General features: G+C 38.1%; 2 protein-coding genes and 1 long non-coding RNA gene across 3 annotated transcripts in view; 2 read left to right on the plus strand and 1 right to left on the minus strand.

Annotated features, from left to right (window-relative positions):
• Positions 1 to 2594: 2594 nt before the first annotated feature.
• LOC107617732 (uncharacterized) lies at positions 2595 to 4457 on the minus strand. Its single transcript, XR_001615055.3, has 3 exons — positions 4042 to 4457; positions 3611 to 3676; positions 2595 to 3167 (listed from the first exon to the last, which is right to left on the minus strand). It is a non-coding gene; the product is annotated as an uncharacterized LOC107617732 (long non-coding RNA).
• Positions 4458 to 7741: 3284 nt separating this feature from the next.
• Positions 7742 to 9457, plus strand: LOC107605718 (uncharacterized). Its single transcript, XM_016307687.1, has 4 exons — positions 7742 to 7804; positions 7909 to 8728; positions 8843 to 9110; positions 9364 to 9457. The coding sequence occupies exons 1-4, from the start codon at positions 7742 to 7744 to the stop codon at positions 9455 to 9457; spliced, it is 1245 nt and encodes a 414-aa protein (XP_016163173.1).
• Positions 9458 to 9495: 38 nt separating this feature from the next.
• The window catches only part of LOC148576311 (uncharacterized), a 31459-nt gene continuing 16461 nt past the window's right edge, over positions 9496 to 24493 (plus strand). Inside the window, exon 1 of the mRNA XM_088502699.1 lies at positions 9496 to 10054. Within this exon, the coding sequence (XP_088358825.1) occupies positions 9496 to 10054 (559 nt within the window). The remainder of the gene's footprint in view (positions 10055 to 24493) is intronic.

A 24493-nucleotide genomic window follows, 5' to 3' on the forward strand; every position in this document is an offset into this window, starting at 1 on the left:
AATTTATTTTTAATAATTTAGTGTGTGATTTTATTTTACTAGATTGTGTTTCGATGGAGCAGCAGTTATTGGGTTATGAGGATGAGATATATAGATTGGATCACGCTGAGTACATTGCTGGGAGGCTTGATTGAGTGGTATATTTTTTCACTATTTTTATTTTATTGTATTTAATAAGCAGTAAACTTACTATTATATGTCTTCACTGTCCCTTTTTTTCTTAATTTTTTGTTTTTGTTTGATAGGCGCCTCGGATCTTACACACCAGACGGATCGGAATCTGATGACACGGCCGTCGGAGCAGTTTAGGCCATATCTGAGACGGGCTAGATTTGAGTACGTGGCCTATATGGTCGAGTTCGAGTACGATTGGTCACTTGCATCGGCATTGATAGAGAGGTGGAGGCCTGAGTCCCATAGCTTTCATCTACCGGGTCCGAACTGGATACATCGTGCATTGTACCTCAAATGGTCACTCTCTACTATTTTATACTCCACAACCCTCCTGATGTTGTGCTGCTTAACTACCAACATGACTTCTTCCTTGTTCTCAAATTATTGTCCAACGTCAAACTCGTTGCTTGGATCTTCTTCAAGACCTCCCTGGGTAAACGACCAATCCAAAGTCATTACATCGAGATTCAACCTCCTGAAATGATCTGGCCAGTCATATGGTCGAAAAATGGAAGGCTGTGTCAGAGCAATCTATGTATCACCGTAGTAGTTCATCTCCTCTTTCTCGTCACTATCATCAGGAATTTCGGGTGGTTCTTCATCAGCATCATCTTCGTCATCGGGGTTGCCTTCAAACTGCTCCATCATTGGATCTCTAATAGTAGAACCATCATGACTTTCAAGACCGTCATCCATTAAGTCAACGTTACGAACTTCAACATTAGACCCCTCCTGACTACCCTCAGGTGGTATATGTAGATCCACCATCGTCCTTCTGATAGTTCGTCTAACAACTCCACTCATCGGACTATCATCGACAGTATCTGCAGATGATCCTCGGTCACCGAAGTCCACAAGAAACACGTATAATTCCAACAGATGAATATCTGTCCATCGGTTGTGCCACGACCTTATAAGTCGTACGTCCTCGTCGTCGCGCAATCGGTACCTAATTCAAAATAATTGAAATATCTCTCACAACCATGGTCTGATAAATATACTAGTAACAGAGACAAAAATAATACAACTGTAATATACCTTTTTCAAAACAAATTGCCATCTATTTCGGTCGGATATCTATAGTAAATTTTTTTCACCATTTTAGATTCTTGCTGCCCGACGGAATACAATATCATATTCTTCAAATTTATTAAACTGTTGACTTCCAGTGTCATATAGGTAATTATCGGTTGGCCCGATCTAAAAACGATTGAACCTTCTTCATCATATACTATTTCACCATCGTAATGAATGGATAACAATGGATTTTCTGACATCATAGAGACAATGTTAATAGTGAAAAAGAAAGTAAATAGAGAAATTGTAGCTCCTTGATCTACTCTCCAATAGGCCTGCTTTTATTTCCGAAATTAACATTGAGTTCGCCAGAGTACGGTTTATATAGAGTTCGCCGGGAGTGTGGCGAACTTACTGTTATTCGCTAAAAAAAATCGTATTCTTGAAAATAAAGCTGAGATCTCTTTTATGGGAAAATAATTAATTTTTTTATTTTATTTACGAAAAAAATCCTTGTTATACATGATATGAATAATTATTTTTTAAAATGATTACCTCAATTTTTATTGGTAAAAGGTTATATTATTTAATAATATTTTAAAAAAAAGTAGTTAATTAGTTGATAATCTTTTAATAAAATAATTTAATTAGTTGTCAAGTAATACAAAATAAAATTTAATTATTTTATATTTTTATGTTGTGGTTTAAAATACCACGTTAATATGAATTTTTAATATTATAAAATTTTAATCAAAATAAAAGGTAATTATATTTTTGTGCATTTATATATTTTATATTTCTTTATTTAAATATAAAAAAAGATACATTTGTTATTTCAAATATTATATATTAAAAATTATTTATATATTTATATACTAATATATTCTGTATTTATTAAAATCTATCAATATTTTTTATAGCAGTCTTTAATTTTTATTTAAATCAAATAATTAATAAAATATTATATTTAATGCGCACAAAAATATTAGGCTCATTTTAGACACATTCTTCATTTTTTGTCTATCAACTATTGTGACTTAAGCACTATAGTTTGATAGACGAGGTAGGGTGTTCGCGATGCGGTCTGGTTCGGTTTTTAAAAGAAAAGTCATCCGATCCGATCGTCCAATTAAACTACAGTTCGGTTTGGTTTGGTTTTTTATTAAAGCCATCCGAACCAAACCAAACCAATTAAAATCAGTTTGGTTTTGTTTGGTTTGTTCGGTTTTTTTAATCAATTAAAAAAAATAGTACCATACTATTTCACAAAGTCATAACATTGAAATCGACAAGCACAAATACACAATAGCTAACAAAGTCTTGGTCTAATGAAATTTAAGGACAAAAGGAATTCAAATACGTCAATTAAAGAAGTTTAAAAGTTCAATAGTCAACCCAACTAAAAATAAAAATAAATTTCCATTAAAAGATAGCCAAATTATAGTGTCTTCTGCAACAAAAGCTAAACTTCTTAACGCAAACCAACCTGAAATCAAAAAGTAGTTACATAATAAGAACAACAACAACAACAATAATAATAATAATAATATAAGACTAGTAGAAAAATATTCTAATCTAGTTATATATTCTAATAATAAAGAGAACAATAGAGTTCAAGCAAGAAAATACTCTAAACATGAAATGAAATAAAACATGGGGCAATCTGATTGAAAAATTTCCAAAGTCCAATAGAGTTCAAATCAACCCAGAAAGATCTATGAACAAGAAGAAGGCTACTATCCTCCTCGAGATTGATCGAGTCCTTGAACTTCCCATACAAAATCTTCTTCAGTTCAGCCATCTAAGCAACCACAGATTGTTTCTCCTCGTCAAGCTTTGTCAGTTTCTGGCTTGTCACCTCTTTCATATTTTCTATCCTATTCTCAACTTCATCCTTTGGCACATGTGCAAAGACCTCACCTATTTGAAACCGAACCACATCTTGGTGAAGTAAAAAAGTATTCTGTTTACAAAAACTGCATAAAGGCATAAATAAATACATGCAACAAGAAAAAAATTAAATTTAGCGCCAATTTACAAAATCAAGATTCTATTTACAAAATCAAGCAATTTACCAAATCAATATCCTATTTACAAAATCAAGCAATTTACAAATTCATTAAACAACCAACAACAATACCAACAAAAGTAATTCATACCATACAAAATCAAGATCCTGTTCTCATTATTCAAATTTAGCTTACCATATTGATTTCAATCTAACCCTATAAAGATCCAGAAGCTCCAAAAAAATCATACTAAATCACTTCAAAAGTAATTCGGTAGTTCAACACTCAGTAGAACAGCAAAACAAAACACAACAGAGGCAGTTTCAGTAATTCAACAGCATAAAACAAAACCAGAAATAACATTAAAATTAAAACAACAATATAATTGGCACCAAATTTTTAAAACTCACCAGGGTGGAACCACTAAGCACAGGTGAAAGAGGCAAACAATCAAATTGTTCTAAGTTAATTGAGATCTGCAAAACAAACAAATATACAGTTTGAAATTAAATTAAAATTTCAGACAGATACTGAGTCTTTTCTTAGCTTCTCAAATCTAACCCATGTCATCATACAAAATCAATTAGTTAATTCTAACATTTCTCCTATTTTAGCCATTTCGATTACCTTGAAACCTTTCTCCTCCTAATACAATAGTGTCAAATCAAAACTGTATGATAATAATGAATCAATAAACAGCAATTGGTAAACAATGAATAAAAAAATAGCAAGTCAGCAATAATGAGTCAACAACAACAATACCAACAATAAAGTAAACAATACCAACAAACTGCAACAATGAATCAATGATTATTGAACAAAAATTAGTTAAATTAGATACCTGATTGGATGCTGTGTTGAATCAATGACTGAGTGGGAGACTTGAATCGGTGACTGGTGGGTGCTGTGTTGTGGGTGGCGACTGGCGAGGGTGGTGCTCTATTGGGTGCGAGACTGCGAGGGTCGTGCTCTGCTACTGCTAGCGCTGGGTGCGAAGAATAAGGGTCGTGCTCTGCTAGACTGCTACTGCTGGCTGGGGCTTCATGGTTCTGTTGTCCGCGAAGAACATGGTGGGAGACTGGGAGGAACGTGGGTTCGCCGCCGTGAGAGGAGAGCGCCACTGCAAAGAGGAGAGTGAGACCGTGAGAGGAGAGCGCGACTGTGAGAGGCTGTCAGGCTGAGAGCTTTGGATTGGGGACGGAGGCGTGGGGTTAGGGCTCACTGCCTCAGGACTCGCGGCACGCTCAAGGGAATCGGGGTTTGGGGGTGGGGTGGGGGGAGTGGGGTTAGTTTTTAGGGTTTTTTACTGAACCGGTTCGATTCGGTTCGATTAGAGTTTTCCTGATCAGAACCGAAAATCGAACCGAACCACAAAAAAAAAACTGCAAAACCCATTTTTTCGATTTTTTCGATTTTTAATTTATTCGGTTTTCGATTTTTTCGGTTCAATTGGTCGGTTTAGTTCGATCTGGATCGGTTTTAAACACTCCTAGGCGAGGACGTTACATTTTCCATATAAGTTTTTTGAAACAAAAAGTATTCTACAATTTTGCAAAAAATAGTTGATAGTTGGATAAAGACACTTATTAGACTCTTGTCAGTAAAAATTATTTCCTCTCTAGTTTCTTAAATTTTGGTTTTATAGTGTACAAGAACAAAAAAATTACCAAACATTTATTAGCAATTTAACACACACACAGATGTTAATCAACTTGAAGTCTGTTATTTAAATGGGCATCGCTAAAATTTTACCCGTGTGTGTTTTATCACCATCGTGCGTGTCTCAAGTTAAACTGTTGTGGGGTGCAATAATTTAACGCATTCCTCCATATTCCCAAGTAAATCAGGTAGGATAATGATTTACCGGGTTGAAACTATATCTTATTAAATCGTGGTAAGAAAACATGTTTTCTTGTGTAAATGATAAATTATTTTACCTAGCCACAATTTACATTTGAAAAAGAGCACGAATGTATAACATAAAATAATTTATGACAATTATGTAATATTGATTTTCAAATGCTTATTTTTTTTGTCTCTGTTTTCAAATATTTTATTACATGAAAATCCTTTTTTAAATGATAATTTTAATGTAATATTGTAATATGATCATATTTATATTTTTAGATATTTTTTAAATGATAAATAGTGGTGGCATAATGAACTACCCATCCTGCAAGGCCTATAAAAAAAAATAGATCTGGTAGTCTTCTCTACTTTATGATGAATTGGTTAGTTGGCTGACAATCTTGTTTTACTTCTTATATTAGTAAAATAATCTAATAAAAAATGACAAATAAAATTTTAATATAAATAAAAAATAATCAAATTATAATACAATTTTATCTTCATAATTTTTTTTAAATTTTTAATATGAATAAAATTTCTATTCGATGGAGTTATCTAGTCAAACTCTTCTACGAGAGATGGAAATTTCTTCCAATTTTTGAACCTCTGGTAAAAATACTTACAATGACTCTAACACTCAAGTTAGTTTTAGTTTAAGAGATGTATAGATTAAATTTTGAATGTTATATCTTGGAGGCGAAATGTTACTTCCATTTATAGTTGTTGGTGAGGCAAATCCAAAGAAATTTATGTGATTCCATGTGGAATACGTCCCATATTCGAAGATATGATCTAGAAATTTTTTATTTTTTTGAACTAACGTATCTTCTGTGATGGTGTTCGTGGATTAGGAATAATACTTAGACGTAATTTCAAAATTGGATCATAACAATTATCTATCACAACATTTATTCTCATATTACTAAAAGGAATTTTAAAAAAATAGTTTCAACTTAATTTCTAGTTAACAAACAATTTTGAAACAATAACAAAATTTATAATACAATACAAAAAAAAAAAAAAGAATAGAGATAGAGTTTGTGTAAAAAACATCATCTTTGTTTTAAGAGACAAACCTTTAAGTCATATAGTTCGAAACATATATATGATAGAAGAATAAAATAATTACGAAAATATAGAAAACAACAAAAACAAATAAAAATAAAAAACAAGCGAAAAAGTGTGCTTGAAATTTCTTATTTTAAACTTTTGTATATATACTTATGTTGTTCTCATCCATTTTTTAGAAATAAAAAAGCAAAAGTTTAGGTATCAAAGCATAGTTATTAGAATTAAATTGATAATCAAATCAACTAGTTTAGATTATTGAATTATTAAGTCATTAGTTCAATTGGTAGGTCATAAGTTGATTGATTGATTTGATCATAATTAAATAATTATATAAAATTTAATTTAATTTTTTATTTTTATAATAAATATTTTTATTTTTATTTTTATTAAATTAATTATTATTTTTAAATCTTAATAATTCATCAATTAGTTTATATTTATTGTATTTTTAAAATATTTAAAATTTTTATTTATTATACTCTTTAAGTATTTATAAAAAATAATAATTATAAAAATAAAAAAATATATTTTAATTAATAAAATATTATTTTTTATTAAATTTATAAATATAATTAAATTTTATTTATGTACTATATTTAATAAAAAAAATTATCTATACAAAATAATTTTTGTTAGTTTAACAAGGTTTTACCAGGTTGGTTTTAACCAATTTTAATCGGATTGACCGATTTTTTCGAGTTTAATTAAATTTGTCCGAAATAATTATCTGCTGGATTCAAATGATGACACAATTTGTGTTGACGACAGAGTGATCAGGTTTTTGGTTTGACCAAGTGGGTCGGGTTGGGTTTGATAAACTATGCCATCGAATCAACTTGTTATTTGCCTCTCATCTCATCAAAACATACCGATTTAATGGTATAAGTTTGATGAACACTTTTAATTTAATATGTTTTGGATAAGTTTGACGGGTCAGTCTTTTATTATTTTTAGTGTTTGATATGACCGTTATATGTTAGTTACGAGTTATAGCTCGGCAAGTCTCCTTGTAACCGATGCATTAACTCTGCTGATTTATGATGACAAATGACCTTTATTTGGTAACGTCAAAAAGGCAATTAATTTTCTCTGAATGTCATTAATCCAGAAGAAAACAGTCATCTTCGTCTCCTGGTTATAAAAAGAAACAATCAGAGTTTTAAAGGTATGTTATCTTTCCAATATAAGAGCTTTCGTTAATATTCCAATTTGCTGACTTGAGCGTCGGAGTACCCTTTACAGGTACCCACCCCCCGTTCCATCTATGGCCGACATATATCATGATCCAACCAAGAAGCTGATAAACACCTTCCGGAAGGTGAACTATACCTTGGCTGGTCAGGCAAGAACATTTGGCACCCACCGTGGGTCGAAAGAAAAAAAAAACTCGAGATACCTCTCTTTATAGCCCCAAATATCCCTTTATTCCCTCATGACTGACGCACCTCCACCCACTCCGTCCGAGCTTCTCCAGATGGTAAAAGAGCTTCAGCAGGAAAACTAATGCATGGCCGAAGGAAACCAGCGCATGGCGGAGGAGAACCAGAGGATGCAGCAGCAAATTGCTCAATTAGCTAACGCTCGCCTCAAACATAATAATGATCATCAGGAATGACCGCTAAATGACGAGCAACAATCGGAGCCGACCCATGTCTCAGAGACGCCTCGTAATGATGATGACAAAGGTCCTCGAAATGACGGGGCTCGAGCTGAAGCTGAGGACGCGGAGCCCGACAATTCTGTAAGACCATTTACAACTGACATCATGATTTTTCAACTTCCTCGACAGTTCACTCTTCCTACGACCTTAGCCCCCTATGATGGATTAGGGGATCCAAAGCAAGACATCAGAAAGTTCCGATCTATAATGATCTTCAATGGTGCATCTGACCCTATTTTATGTCGTTGTTTTCCGTCTTTTTTAGATGGTCCTGCACTTGACTGGTTTTGCTCTTTGCCTGCGGATTCTATCTCACGCTTCCAGGAGTTGGAGAAGCAATTCGAGGACCACTTTGCAGCATCTGCAATATACTTGCATGATTCTGATTATTTAACTACCATCAAGCAAGGTCTCCAGGAGAGCCTGAAAGATTACATCACCCGTTTCACGAAGGTAACCATGAGAATTCCTGATCTTCACCCTGAGGTCCACCTGCACGCTATCAAAAGCGGCCTTCGTCCAAGTAAATTCCAGGAAGCTATCGCTGTGGCCAAGCTGAAGACCTTAGCCGAGTTCCGCGAAAAGGCAAAGGGCCAGATAGACATTAAAGAGCTTCACCAAGCCAGAAAGGCAGAAAAGTCATTAATAACTAAGGACGACGATAAACCTCGGGATAACAAGAAGACCTTTAAACCAGTTCCTCGTTACGATTCGTACACCCAGTTCAATGCAAAAAGGGATGACATTATTAAGGAAATTCTCAATTCAAAGCTGATCAAACCCCCCTCCCCCCGAAAGGCCGGCACCTATCCTGAGCCGAAGAACATTGACAAATCCAAGTACTGTGCTTTTCATCAAAAGCACAGCCACACGACCGATGAATGTGTGATTGTCAAGGGCCTCCTCGAACGACTAGCCAAACAAGGGCATCTTGACAAATTTATTGCAGGTCATATTTAGAAGAGAACAGTTCCAACCTCCGACCTATCTATAGCGGGTCCCTCCTCAAAAGAGAAGGACAAAGCTCCTGTTCAGCCCAGAGGCGTAATCAACTGTATCTCAGGAGGATACGCCAGTGGCGGACCTACAAGCTCAGCCAGAAAATGCACTTATAGGGCTATGCTCGCTGTTGCAGATACCGTTTCCAATAATCAGTTACACCAGAGCATTCCCGAGATGACATTTCATCCAACCGACTTCAATTCGACTGACACCAATCTAGATGACCCTATCGTCATCTCTATACAGTTAGGCGACCTCATAGTCCGGAAGGTTTTACTTGACCTAGGCAGCAGCGCTGATGTTCTGTTCTTCGCTACATTCGAAAAAATGTAATTGAGCACCAACATTCTACAGCCATCTGTGGGGGACTTAGTCGGATTTTCTGGAGAACGGGTTCCCGTTTTGGGTTCAGTGTGGTTACAAACCACACTCGGTGAGCAACCTTTATCTAAGACACAAGATATTCAATATCTTGTGGTCGACTGTTTTAGCCCTTATAACATCATATTAGGTAGACCTTTTTTAAATAGATTTGCTGCAATTATTTTCATAATCCACCTTTGCGTTAAGTTTCCTGTGCAGGATAATTTGGTGGCTACAGTTCATGGTGACCTTCAAGAAGCTCGCCAATGTTATATATGCTGAACAAACATATATGCTGAACAAACATCATTAGCTGAGCTAGATCCCAGGGCTGACTTCCAAGAGCGTCCGATGCCAAATGAAGAGCTGACAAAGGTCATCTTGACTGACGACCCTTCAAGGTTTACCTTTGTAGGAGCGTCCACCAAAAATGAAGACAGAGAACAGATCGTCAGTTTCTTACGCCGGAATGCTGACTTATTTGCCTGGACTTCCACTGATATGCCAGGCATAGACTCGTCTGTTATCACTCATAAGTTGGCGATTAGTCCAGCAGCCCGACCAATAGCTCAGAAAAAATGTAACCTCGGAACAGAAAAGTGCCTAGCCTCCATGGCAAAAGCTAAAAAGCTCATTGATGCAAATTTCATCCGAGAAATCAGGTTCACAATATGGTTAGTTAAGGTGGTAATGGTAAAGAAAAGTAATGGTAAATGGCGCATGTGCGTCAACTTTACTGATCTATACAAGGCTTGTCCAAAAGATACTTACCCCTTACCTTGCATTGATACTCTAGTTGATAACTCTTGTGGTTACAGCACTTTGAGTTTTATGGATGCATACTCTGGCTATAACCAGATCTTTATGCATCCATCAGACCAAGACAAAACAGCATTTGTAACTGAATATGGTAATTATTGCTTGATGCCAGGGAATCTTGGCTAGTTTCACAAGACATTTTTAGTTTGTTTTAGAGTAGTTTCATGCATTTCTTAGGTAATAAGTAAGTATTTGGATCAGAATTCAATACATCCCTTGATTCAATCAAACATTGTTAATTTGATATATTTTCATGAGATTTATGCTAGATTTATTGTCTATTATGAATGATGCAAAATCTTGTGAAATTAGCAAGGCTTTGATGCATGTGTTTGGTTGATGATAGGTGGAAAGAAGCAGAGGAAGAGCAAGAAAAGGGGGTAAGGCAACTTTCTGCAAGAATTTGGTGCCAACGTTGGAGAGAACGTTGTTAAACCAACGTTAACTCCAACATTTTTGAATACAGTGTGCTTTCTGGAAATTGGAAAAATTAGCTGCGACGCGCACGCGTGGACGACGTGTACGCGTGAAGTGTGGAAATTTTACAATCCACGCGTACGCGTGGGTGACGCGCACGCGTGGAAAGGCCAACGTTGGAGGGAATGTTGGCGAGCCAACGTTAAGTCCAACGGCTGCGACGAGGCTTCCAAATCTGGAATTGGGAAAATTTGAGGTGACACGTATGCGTCCAAGACGCGCACGTGGATGCGAATTTTGGGCTTGCACGCGAACGCCTAAGCGACGCATACACGCAAAAAAACCTGTTCGACACGTACGCGTGGGCCACGCGCAGGTGTGGATGCGCGAATATTGGTGCACCAACGTTGAGTCAAACGTTGCTGGAAAAGCCCAGAATTCATTTTTTTCAAGCAACGTTTGACCCAACGTTCCTCTACAAACGTGATCACCAACGTTAAGGCTAATTCCATTCCAAATTACACCTATGCAGAGTAGAATGTTAGTGCCAATGTCCATTATCAATTACTAAAGAATCACTCCTAACTGCTTCAGCCAAGGCCCACATCCAAGTACTTGATCCAATTGAAGATGAGAAATAAGAGTATAAATAGAAGGATTGTTGAAGATTGAAGGGAGCTCTCTGGGAGGCCCTTAGGGGGCTCTGGGAGTTCAGAACTCTGATTTTCATTTTCTCTGCATTGTCTTTTAGTTTTATGTACTTTTCTTTTCTTTTTTTTTTCTGTTTGGGGTTGGACAGATTGAGATCTAAAATTGTACTCTCTGCAATTTACTTCTGCAATGTATCTTTCAATTTCCATTTCTATTTCCAGAGCTATGAACAACTAAACCCCTTTCATTGGGTTAGGGAGCTCTATTGTAATTCAATGGATCAATATTAGTTTTTATCTTTCTTCTTCTGTCTTTTCTCTTGATCTACCTAGAAAGATTTCGTTCTTCATTCAATCATTCAATTGTCTTGGGAAAGAAATTGAATGTAATTGGGTTCTGTGATAGGCTTGGAAGAGAAATCACAGAATCATGCTTGAAATTTTTCTCACATTGGATTAGGTTGGGGCTTGGATGGATATCGTGACATGTAATCCTACCAATACTATGATACATGAATGTGTGTGGTATAATCAGTGACCATAATTCATCTCTTCCCATGAGCACTTAAATCAAGGAATTGGGCAATTGTTCATGCTTAGAGAGATTGGATTGCCAAGGAATTGGGATCCAATCACCTAAGATTGCCATGGAGATCAATGAATGCATTGATTGAGGAAGAGATGAAAGTAAACTTGATCCGGAGGATTATAACATCTCCTGACCCCAATGAGCTCTCCCACTTATGATCTTACCCATTCTTTTACATTCTGCTGTTTAATTTGATTCTCAACAATCCCCATTCCCATTTAATTTCTTGCAATTTAAGCTTCTGCACTTTAATTACTTGCATTTTACTTTCTGTCATTTAGTTTCTGTTATCTACATTTTACTCATTTACGTTTCTTGCCCTTTAAGTTTCCTGCCAATTTACATTTTGTAATCCTCAATTCAAATTCTGATTCAGTTCAACTAGAACACTCCTTCAATTAAAATTGCTCAATCAATCAATCCCTGTGGGATTCGACCTCACTCTATTGTGAGTTTTTACTTGACGACAATCCGGTGCATTTGTCGGTGGAAATTTGTTGAGAGACAAGTTTTTGAGTATCAAGTTTATGATGCCTGACGTGGCGGAAATTGGTGAGTTAAGAAATTGTTATAAGAGATACGTTGCAAGTACAGTTCTTAACCAGCCGAAAATCCACTTATCAATTTAGAAGGGGTTGTCACAAAATTAAAATTAAAATACTAGGAGTATGAATCCCAGGTCATCTCCCAACGAGTTGCAGAAAGGTGTGCTATTTTATTAATCAGATGTTGTCTAAAATGGTTTGAGTTGATAAATAGGAAATTAAATCAGAGAAATTATGTAATTTAAATAAAAACCTTGACTGGGAGTAGATTAGTTGGAAGCCCTATCCTTGATGGAGTTCTCCCAAGATTAAAATGATAATTGAGGTTGTTCTGCTTAGTTATCCTTTACTAGGTAAAGGAAAGTCAAGCAAGTTAGAAGGCAATTTCTATTCACAAGTCCTAATCTTCTCCCTTGGGAAGGACTAGTGTCAGTGACTAGAGGGCGATCCAACAATAAACCCAATTACAATTTTTCTCTTGAGTAATCCAACTCAAGGTTTCCTTTCAATCATCTCCCAATCAAGTTATGGAACTACTCGCTCATTATGAATGTAAATTTCACAAAATAAGGAAGAGAAATACTGAAAGACATAATAAATAATAATCAAAAGGATCAATTAAAAATAAGAATAGTTCTTGTATAAATAAATTCTAGAAATAATCCAAGAGTAACTCTGAGTAAATAAAGGACATGAAAGAGTAAGTGACAAGTAAGAAAACAAACTAGAATGACGAAGTCTTGACGGAGGTAATAACTCTTCTCAATATCCCAATCCAAAAAGCAATAAAAATGAAATCCTAAGAACTATCAACGTGTAGAGAGAAAACCTAGAGGAGGAGTAAATTCAGATCTAAAAACTAATACTTTGCGGAATGAATGTTCTCTCCCGGTCTCTGCATGTTTCCCGGCTCTAATCTGCTTTTCTGGGCCAAAAACTGGGTCAAAACAGGGCCCAAAATCGCCCCCAGCAAATTCTGCAGATTCTGCAGATCGCGCATGTCACGCGATCGCGTCATCCAGCGTTTTGTCTTGCCACGTGTGCGCGTCATCCACGCCTTCGCGTCACTTGTGCAGTTTCCAATCCGTGCGGTCGCGTGAGCCATGCGTCCGTGTCATTGCAATTTTCTCTATGCCGCGCGGTCGCGTAAGCCATGCGTCCGCGTCACTTCTCGCTGGTCATCTCCTCAATTTCTTGTGTTCCTTCCATTTTTGCAAGCTTCCTTTCTAATCTCTAAGTCATTCATGCTCTATAAAGCCTGAAACACTTAACACACAGATCACGGCATCGAATGGAATAAAGGAAAATTAAAAATACAAAATTAAAAGTCTCTAGGAAGCAAGTTTTCAACCATGAAGTATTTTTGGGAAGGAATTGTAAATACGTGCTAATTTAATGAATAAGGGGATAAAGATATGATAAAACCACTCAATTAAGCACAATATAAACCATAAAATAATGGTTTATCAACCTCCCCACACTTAGATATTAGCATGTCCTCATGCTTAGTTGAAGGAGACAAAATAAATGAGTAGGAACATGTAGAACTCATCCAATGCAATGCAACCTATATATATGAATGCAACTATATGATTCTTCTCCACCTGGTTAAAAGTAAATAAGCTCTTCAAGACAATCACAAATCAAATTCAACTAATTCAATTCTTATACAGTAGGAACAGATAAAAATGCAAGAAGATAGCTCATGAAAGCAGGGAACATAGAATTTAAGCATTGAACCCTCACTGATGATGTATGTATGCTCTAATCTCTCTAGTGTATAGGGTAATCACTCTGTCCTTCTCTAATCATGCTTTCTAATTTTTGTTCTTCACCTAACCAATCAACAACATTTAATATACCAATACAAACATCATGAGGTCTTTTCAAGGTTGTAATGGGGCCAAGGTATGGGTAAGGGTACATATATGGCTAAGTGAGCTCATGAACTGAATCTTTAATTAACCCAAGCTTTCACCTAACACACATATATATTCTTTATAGCTTAAATTTCACACCTAGCTACCCAAAATTTCTTTTCACATTCCTTATTCATATATCAACTTTTATTTTAATTTTATCATACATGCATTGATCTTTGAATTCTTAACTTAATATTTGGGTAATTTTGTCCCCTTATTTAATTATTGAATATTTTTGGATTTTTTTTAACATAAACATAAAAATAAACATAGCTTATCAATGCACATAGATTTTTAATTCTTATAGTTTCACATGAGTAGGTACCCAAATTCCCATTATATCATCATGACACATTCCTTCATTATCTTTTGTTCCCACAATTTTCCCATACTTAATTAACACACACAATTCTATCTTAAGCCAACCAAAGATTCAATTGGGATATATAATTGTTTTTTCGCTTAAGGCTAGTAATGTGGTAAAATGCAGAACAAATGGGATTTAAAAGCTCAAAGTGGCTAACAAAGGTTATTGAGAGGGTAGGCTTAATTTGGATAAGTGAGCTAAACAAATGATGGCCTCAATCATATGCAGGCATATAAATATATTAAACATTGGACATATAGGATGAAACAAAATGCAGATTACAGTCATAGAGAAGTAAACATACAAGAATAAAATAATTATAGTTAAATAATGTAACCATGTATAAAGGCTCAAATCTCACAGTTTGTGTGTTCTTTAGCTCAAAAACCATGTTCCAAATATAACTTCAAGCAAATTTAACACAAAAGTTTTAATTAAAATTAGTGAAATTTTGTTCTAAAAATAGGGTCTTAGAAGAAACTTATTGTCTTTTCAATCAAGTAGAACATGCATGCAACTAATCTATTATTATGCAATCAATCCTATTCTACAAAAGAAAAACTAACTAAATATCCTATTTTATTGGTGTTAGGGAAGAGAATTTACTTCCGAAAGTCTATGTACTGACCGACCTCCCCACACTTAAAGCTTTGCACCGTCCTCGGTGCCATCTGTCAGGAACAAAGGTGGGCTGGTAGCAGTATCTCCACAGTCGGGACCGTCATGGCTCCCTGTGCTGGTAAACGAAGTAGAGTCTGAGGTGTCTGAGTCTCTGTATTTTTCCTTAAGTAGCTCCTTGAGGTATGTGAATTGGCGCTTGTTACGGCGCTCTCTTAGCTTTGCTTTGTGTTCCTGCCGATCCAACCTTTGAAGTATCTGATGGAGCAGTTGATTGGTTGTAGGTGCTTGTGGTGTTGAAGGAGGAATGTCTTCAGCCGGTTCAGTAGGCTGGCTTGTAGCGGCTGCTGGAGGTCTGATATATTTCCCGTTAGGGACATACTGATCATCCCGTGGAAGCATGGCCTTGGTGTCCCCAGCTCTGTATGAGACTCCGGCTGCTGAGACAAGATCTGAGACCAAGGCGGGAAAAGGTAAGTTGCCTGCGATTTGTACGTGTCCCATAGCATTCCGGATGTGTCTTGGTAGGTTCAGAGGTTGATCTGTAAGGATGCACCATAGTAGAACGGCCATGTCTGCAGTGAAGGAGGACTCGTGAGTGCTCGGAAAGATGTAATGGGACATAATTTGTGCCCATACGCGAGCCTCCAAGGTAAGTGCGAAAGCCGATATTCCCTTAGGACGGGAACGATGGTATCCGTAGATCCATCTGCTGCTAGGTAGCGCGATGACTCTGAGAACAGCGTCCCAGTCAAATTGGTACATCTGGCGCTTGAGTGCGGCTTCTTGAAATGCGTACAGCCCTTCTGGAGTAGGGGGAAGATCTAAAGCTTGTTGAATGGCCTCTTCGGTAATGGGGATTTGCTTCTGACGGACATAGACAGACTGCAGGGTCGGCAGGTGGAAGTTTGAGTAGAACTCGACTACCCAGGAAAGATTAACCTGCCATGGCTGTCTCTGTAGGAAACCCCATTGTCTTCGTGCAATTTGTGGCTCAACAAATTCAGCAATATGGTTTGGGAGGATAAGAAGGTATTCGTTGTTGTAACTCCTTTCTGCTAGGATGAAAAACATCTGCTCACAGTAGCGATTGGTAAATCGCGCAGTGTCCTTTGCTGGGAAGGCTTTCTCTTTATCATCAACCTTTATAATCCTCTTAATTCTTTTTGTTGAGGGTTTAACTGCAGTTGAAGATGGCTCTGCCACTAATGCTCGTTTTGTTCCTCTCCTTGCTGTTGATTGGGAGCAGCTTTCTCCTTGCCTTTCTTGGTGGCCATCCTGAAAGAAAGAAAGGAAAAGTATGTTAAAATGTCAAGGGTTGGAGCAAGGGAGAGGGCGGAAAAAGTGGTAATCAATGCACATTAAAAGATGAATGATGTTAACACATGGTCATGACTACATGTGGAAAATCATCAATGGAAATATAGCAAGTGCATATGGGGACAATTAAATGCTAGGTGTTTATTGGCATGCAGGCGAAGGCATGAGTAGCATAGATCAAGCATTCAATGTCCAAGTTAGATTACCAAGTCTGTCATACTAACAACCTGTTTGTAACAACAATTATATTAAATGAATAAAATATAAAAAGGGGTTTTGTGAAAAGAAAGCATTTAGAGTAGTAGATTAAAAGAAATCCAAAAATAGTGCACAATGTCATACGGACATTTTCACAAACACATAGCATGCATGATAAATAAGCTAATGAAAATAATAAATTGAACATGCAAGTAACCCTGAAAAATTAATATATAATTACCAAACAAGTCCTTAACAATCCACAAGCAAACCATAAGGAATAATAATGACCCTAATAAATTTTCAACGCCAATTAAAAGAAAAAGAAAGAAAAGAAAAACATGGATAATGCAAGTAAAAAAAAGAAAAAGAAAAGAAGAAGAAAACATAAATTAAGAAGAAGAATAGAAAAGTAAGGAAGGAAGAAGAAAAGAAAAACCTTGATAATGGTGGTGAGAGAGAGAAAGTAAAAAGTGAGAAAGAAGGAAGGAGGAAGAAAGGGGAAGAAAATAATGAGGAGGGAAAAGAAAAAGTAGGATTTGGGGAAGAGAAAGATAAGATATTTGGCAAATTAGGATAAGCTGTGCGGCGCAAGCGATGCGGACGCGTGGGGTACGCGTTCGCGCGGATGGCGCTCAAATGAATTGACGCAGTCGCGTCGGTCACGTGGACGCGTGACGCGTTTTGTGCTACTGGTGCAAGGGCAGCCTCGCGCTCGCACAACTCTATGTTCAAAACTCATTATTGCCAAATTCCAGGGTGATGCGGTCGCGTGGTCGACGCGATTGCGTGAGTGACCCTTATTGGGATATGACGCGGACGCGTGAGCCATGCGTCCACGTGGTAAGGCTTGTGCGTTCAGCACCAGTCCAGCACTACTCTAGCACAACTTTCGGTCGTGCACCCTTTCTTACGTCGATTTTTAGGTCACGTGTCCACGTGAGTGACGCGGACGCGTGGGAGGCATGTATCCCATGTGACGCGGACGCGTCAGCGACGCGGTTGCGTGGGGTGATTTGTGCCAAAGGCACGCCTCCAGCCACGCTCCCATGTGACTTTCTGTTCAATTTCTTATTCGTTCTGAGCCACCTGCGACGCGGACGCGTCGGCGACGCTGTCGCGTCGCGTGCTCTCCCTCTCTTTTTTTTTAAAAAAATAAAAATATGCAAATACAGATGCAAACTAAATGTGCTAATAAAGAGAAGAGTTATTGAAAAAGAAAACTAAGAATAAAGAAAGGAACGATCATACCATGGTGGGTTGTCTCCCACCTAGCACTTTACTTTAACGTCCGTAAGTTGGACGCTCCACTAGCTCAGTCTTCTGCTGTGAGTGGATCTTCCAAGAGGAAGATTTCTAACTCCTTGTTTTTTGTCACTTCTCACCATGATATAGTTTCAAACGATGTCCATTAACTTTGATGAATTCAGATCTTGAAGGATGACTCAGGTGGAAAACTCTGTATGGCTCAGCCTTCTCTACTCTATATGGACCTTCCCATTTTGATCTCAACTTGCCTGGCATGAGCCTCAGTCTAGAGTTGTAAAGGAGGACTAAGTCCCCAGGTTGGAACTTTCTCCTCTTGATGTGCTTATCATGTACAGCCTTCATCTTTTCCTTGTACAGCCTTGAGTTTTCATAAGCTTCTAGGCGAAGGCTTTCTAATTCTTGCAGTTGCAACTTCCTTTCAGCTCCGGCTTTCTCAAATCCCATGTTGCACTCCTTTACTGCCCAAAAGGCTTTGTGCTCTACCTCAACTGGGAGGTGATAGGCCTTTCCATAAACTAAGCGGAAGGGGCTCATCCCAATGGGTGTCTTGTATGCAGTTATGTATGCCCAGAGTGCATCTTGTAGCCTGGTGCTCCAGTCTCTTCTATGAGGTTTGACTATCTTCTACAATATACGCTTTATCTCTCTATTTGACACCTCAACTTGCCCATTAGTCTGGGAGTGGTAGGCTGTTGCCACTTTATGAAGTATCTCATGCTTCTTTAGTAATCTTGTTAGTCTCCTGTTACAAAAATGGGTGCCTTGATCGCTCACGATTGCTCGTGGTGATCCAAAGCGACAAATAATGTGGTTTCTCACAAAGAAAATAATAGTGTTAGCATCATCAGTGCGGGTAGGAATCGCTTCCACCCATTTAGAAACGTAATCTACAGCTAACAATATATAAAAATAACCATTAGAATTTGGAAATGGACCCATGAAGTCGATGCCCCAAACATAAAAAATTTCACAGAAAAGCATAGTCTGTTGAGGCATCTCATCCCTCTTGGATATATTACCAAACCTTTGGCATGGGGAACAAGATTTACAAAATTCAGTAGAATCCACAGTCTAAGATTTTTCTAGCTGTTCTTTGAGGGCCAAAATGTCCTCCACTCTCAGATGAGTGACAGGCCTCTAAAATGGACTGGAATTCTGATTGAGGCACACACCTTCTAATTACCTGGTCAGCGCCACATCTTCATAAATATGGGTCATCCCATATATAATATTTAGACTCACTTTTTAGCTTGTCTCTTTGATGCTTAGAAAAGTTTGGAGGAAAGGTGCGGCTAACTAGGTAATTAGCTACAGGCGCATACCAAGGGACTACTTCAGATACTGCTTGCAGGTTATCAAATAGAAAATTATCATTTATAGGAGTGGAGGTATCCTTAATGTGCTCAAGGCGACTCAAGTGGTCTGCCACTAGATTTTGGTTACCACTCATATCTTTAATTTCTAAATCAAATTCTTGTAGTAGCAGTATCTAACGTATAAGCCTTGGTTTGGACTCCTTTTTAGCTAATAAATACTTGAGAGCTGCATGGTCTGAGTACACTACTACTTTAGTACCAATTAAATAGGCTCGAAATTTATCCAGAGCAAAAACAATAGCAAGAAGCTCTTTCTCAGTAGTAGTGTAATTAGACTGAGCTGTGTCTAAAGTCTTAGACGCATAAGCAATGACAAAAGGATCCTTACCTTCACGCTGAGCGAGCGCTGCTCCTACTGCATGGTTGGAAGCATCGCACATGATTTCGAATAGCTGGCTCCAGTCAGGTCCTCTCACAATTGGAGCTTGAGTCAGGGCGGTCTTTAGCTTGTCAAACGCTTATTTGCAATCCTCACTGAACTCGAACTCAATATCTTTCTGCAGTAATCTGGATAAGGGTAGTGCTACCTTACTGAAGTCCTTAATGAATCTCTGGTAAAAACCTGCATGGCCAAGGAACGAACGGACTTCCCTCACAGAGGAGGGGTAAGATAAACTAGAAATAACATCCACCTTTGCTGGATCTACAGAAATGCCTGTATTAGACACAACATGTCCTAGTACAATCCCTTGTTTAACCATAAAGTGACATTTTTCAAAATTCAATACAAGGTTTGTACTGACACATCTATCTAATACTCTAGATAAACTATCTAAGCAAAGGCTAAAGGAATCACCATAAACGATAAAATTATCCATAAAAACCTCCATACAGTCCTCAATAAGGTCAGAGAAAAGACTCATCATGCCCCTTTAGAAAGTAGCTGGTGCATTGCACAAGCCAAAGGGCATTCTCTTATAAGCATAAGACCTAAAAGGACATGTAAAAGTAGTCTTTTCATGATCTTCAGGAGTTATATGAATCTGGAAATAACCTGTGTAACCATCTAAAAAGTAATAATGTGATTTACCTGACAGGCGATCCAGCATTTGATCAATGAATGGAAGGGGGTAGTGATCCTTACGAGTGGCCTGGTTGAGGCACTTGTAATCAATGCAGACTCTCCATGCATTCTGTACTCTGGTTGCTATGAGTTCTCCATGCTTATTCTTCACTGTAGTGACTCCAGACTTCTTGGGTACCACTTGTACTGGACTTACCCATTCACTATCTAAGATAGGGTAGATGATATCTGCCTCAAGTAGTCTGGTCACATCCTTTTTGACAACCTCCAAGATAGTGGGATTTAGTCTTCTCTGGGGTTGACGAACATGCCTAGATCCCTCTTCTAAAAATATTCTGTGCTCACAAACTTGAGGGTTGATGCCTTCTATGTCTGCCAAGCTCCATCCAATTGCTCTTTTGTGTTTTCTCAGCACACTGAGTAGCTGTTCTTCTTGTTGGGAAGTGAGTTCCCTTGCAATAATAACTGGAAACTTTTGCTTGTCCTCAAGGTAAGCATACTTGAGGTGTGGAGGGAGGGACTTTAATTCCAATTTCTCCTCGTGGTCAGGCTCTGGATTATCCGGGGCTGGTGATAATGGCAAAGTGCCCTCATTGTCCTCTAAGAGTGTCCCCACACTTGGACTTTGTCCTGTGTACTTCTCTTCTAACTCTTCCTGGTGAACTTCAGCCACGGTTTCATCTATGATGTCACACTGGGAGATAGAATAATCATCCGGATAGTGCTCCATAGCTCCATTTAAACTGAACTTCACTATTCTGCCATCTATTTCAAAAGAATAAGTTCCAGAAAATGCGTCCAGCTTGAATTTTGAAGTCTTCAGGAATGGTCTTCCAAGCAGGATTGATGATGGCCTTCCTGAGTCATTAGGGGGCATTTCCAGAATGTAGAAGTCAATGGGAAATGTGAGCCCCTTAATGCTCATTAATACATCTTCAGCAACTCCAACCACTGTAATAATGCTTTTATCTGCTAACACAAAACGAGCTGCCGACCTTTTTAAGGGAGGGAGCCTCAAAGTATCATATATAGACAAAGGCATTATACTAACACATGCTCCTAGATCACACATGCAGTCAGAAAATATCACACCACCAATAGTACAATTAACCATACATGGACCTGGATCACTACACTTTTCAGGTATACCTCCCATTAAAGCAGATATAGAACTACCTAAAGGAATAGTTTCTAATTCATTAATTTTGTCTTTATGTATACATAAATCTTTTAGAAACTTTGCGTATTTAGGTACCTGCTGAATAACATCAAAAAGGGGAACAGTTACCTCAACCTTTTTGAATATTTCCACCATTTTGGGATCAAGTTCCATCTGCTTCCTGGGCTTCCTTGCAATTTGTGGAAATGGAATAGGGAGGGCATTTTCTGTAGCACCTGCATCCTTAGGTGCTTCATGTGGTTGAACTTCTTCTTCTTCAACCATGTCTTGTATTTCCTCTTCCTCTTCAGCATCCTCTACTTCTACCACCTCTTCAGCTGAGGCATGTTCTGATGGGATTGGCTCCTTCTGATTCCTCTCTTGCAGTGTGGTTCCGGACCTTAGGGTGATGGCATTGATGCCACCCTTTCAATTGGGTAAGGGTTGAGAAGGAATTCCACTAGAGCTTGCCTGTTGAGTGTTTGAGGTATTGGGTGGTGCCAGCTGAGAGATGAGAGCTTGTATAGCGGATGCTAGGCCATTAAGTGAACTTTCCATGTTCCTTTGTCCTTGTGCAATGGATTGAAGAGCATCGTCACTCGGAGAGGAATTAGATTGAGTGATCTGCGAAACTTGTTGTTGGTTGTGCTGTGGTCCTTGGGACTGCCTCAGGTGAGGTGCTCTGTAAGGTTGGTTCTGGTTCTGCTGCCTGTTGTTGTTATTATTCCACCTCTGATATCCTTGATTGTCTCTGCCTCCTTTATTATTGTTGTCCGTCCAATTCTAGTTAGAATTATCTCTCCAACCTTGGTTAGAACTGTCCTGCCATCCGTGGTTGTAACTGCCACCTTGATTGTACCCTTGGTTGGGGCGGTCATAGAAGTTATGAGTGGCTGCCACGGTGTTGTCTTCCTGCTAGAGCTGCGGACATTCATCAGTATAATGGCTGTAATCGGCACAGATCCCACACACTCTCTATGGGACTAACTGTTGGCTTTGCTGTGCTTGTTGTTGACTCAACTGCATCTGCTTCAGTAAGTTGGTCATTTCACATATACTCTGAGTCAGAGCAGTAGTTTTCTTGCTAGAAGATACCTCTGCAACAGCCTTTGACCGGCCTTGTTTCTGCCTGTGATTCCTTGTAGACTCAGCCAAGTCACTGATCAATTGCCATGCCTCATCAGTGGTCTTGTACTTTTTCATAGACCCATTGCTAGCACTTTCCAATGTGGTCTTATCTTGGGGCCTCATGCCCTGTGTGACGTAGCTGAGCAACACTATCTTGTCAATCATATGGTGGGGACATGCTTCTAGAAGGTTGTTGAAGCGCTCCCAGTATTCATGGAGAGTCTCGGATTTGTCCTGAACAATCATGGAAATGTCCTTCCTCGGTTTATCAGTAACTTCAGCTGGGAAGAATTTTTCCAAAAATTCTCTTCTAAGTGTATCCCAGTCAGAAACAGTTGCTTTGGGTTGAGTGTAGTACCACTCTCTCGCCTTTCCCTCAAGAGAGAATGGGAAATCTTTTAACAGAATAGAAGTTTCATCTGCACCATCGTACCTGACAGTAGAACAGGCTACTTGGAAATCTCTAAGGTACTTGATAGGCTCTTGAGCAGGTAAGCCATGAAACTTAGGCATCAAGGTGAGTAGTGCAGTCTTTATTTCAAAGTCTGTAGCCACTGTTGGGTGATGCGCTTGAAATGGTTGCATTGTGAAATCAGGGGCTTCAACCTCCTGGATAGTAACTCTTCTAGGTTCTGCCATGTCACCTGCACGTGAATCAACCGAATCAGTAGAAAGGGAGCTTGTTTCTTCTTCAAGTGACGTTTCAGATTCGCCCTCGGAGAGGACTAACTGACGCCGAGCTTGCCTTATACGTGAAATAGTTCTTTCAATCTCAGGATCAAATACTGGCAAGCTTGGATCAGGAAGTGAATGCGTCATTTAACGAAAGAAACATGTAGCTCATAGTAGCAAAAATAAAATAAAATGTAAATAAATAAATTTCAATCAATAACTTTGCACTCTATTGCAACTCCCCAGCAACGGCGCCAAAAATTGACGTGGCGAAAATTGGCGAGTTAAGAAATTGTTATAAGAGATACGTTGCAAGTACAGTTCTTAACCCGCCGAAAATCCACTTATCAATTTAGAAGGGGTTGTCACAAAATTAAAATTAAAATACTGGGAGTATGAATCCCAGGTCGTCGTCTCCCAACGAGTTGCAGAAAGGTGTGCTATTTTATTAATCAGATGTTGTCTAAAATGGTTTGAGTTGATAAACAGGAAATTAAATCAAAGAAATTATGTAATTTAAATAAAAACCTTGACTGGGAGTAGATTAGTTGGAAGCCCTATCCTTGATGGAGTTCTCCCAAGATTAAAATGATAATTGAAGGTTGTTCTGCTTAGTTATCCTTTACTAGGTAGAGGAAAGTCAAGCAAGTTGGAAGGCAATTTCTATTCACAAGTCCTAATCCTCTCCCTTGGGAAGGACTAGTGTCAGTGACTAGAGGGCGATCCAACAATAAACCCAATTACAATTTTTCTCTTGAGTAATCCAACTCAAGGTTTCCTTTCAATCATCTCCCAATCAAGTTATGGAACTACTCGCTCATTATGAATGTAAATTTCACAAAATAAGGAAGAGAAATACTGAAAGACATAATAAATAATAATTAAAAGGATCAATTAAAAATAAGAATAGTTCTTGTATAAATAAATTCTAGAAATAATCCAAGAGTAACACTGAGTAAATAAAGGACATGAAAGAGTAAGTGACAAGTAAGAAAACAAACTAGAATGACGAAGTCTTGACGGAGGTAAAAACTCTTCTCAATATCCCAATCCAAAAAAGAATAAAAACGAAATCCTAAGAACTATCAATGTGTAGAGAGAAAACTTAGAGGAGGAGTAAATTCAGATCTAAAAACTAAAACTATGCGGAATGAATGTTCTCTCCCGATCTCTGCATGTTCCCCAGCTCTAATTTGCTTTTCTGGGCCGAAAATTGGGTCAAAATAGGGCCCAAAATCGCCCCCAGCAAATTCTGCAGATCGCGCATGTCACGCGA

The sequence above is a fragment of the Arachis ipaensis genome, chromosome B1 (genome assembly GCF_059453495.1).
Source record: "Arachis ipaensis isolate K30076 ecotype BB chromosome B1, ASM5945349v1, whole genome shotgun sequence".
In the NCBI taxonomy this organism is placed as follows: Eukaryota; Viridiplantae; Streptophyta; class Magnoliopsida; order Fabales; family Fabaceae; genus Arachis; species Arachis ipaensis.

What these genes read in the sequence shown, in the direction of transcription:
- LOC107605718 (XM_016307687.1), top strand. Translation starts at nt 7,742, where the DNA reads ATGACGAGCAACAATCGGAGCCGACCCATGTCTCAGAGACGCCTCGTA. An exon ending in TCTTGACAAATTTATTGCAG is followed by an intron (nt 8,729 to 8,842) that starts GTCATATTTAGA and finishes ACTGTATCTCAG; the next exon opens with GAGGATACGCCAGTGGCGGA. An exon ending in TTCGCTACATTCGAAAAAAT is followed by an intron (nt 9,111 to 9,363) that starts GTAATTGAGCAC and finishes TTTCCTGTGCAG; the next exon opens with GATAATTTGGTGGCTACAGT.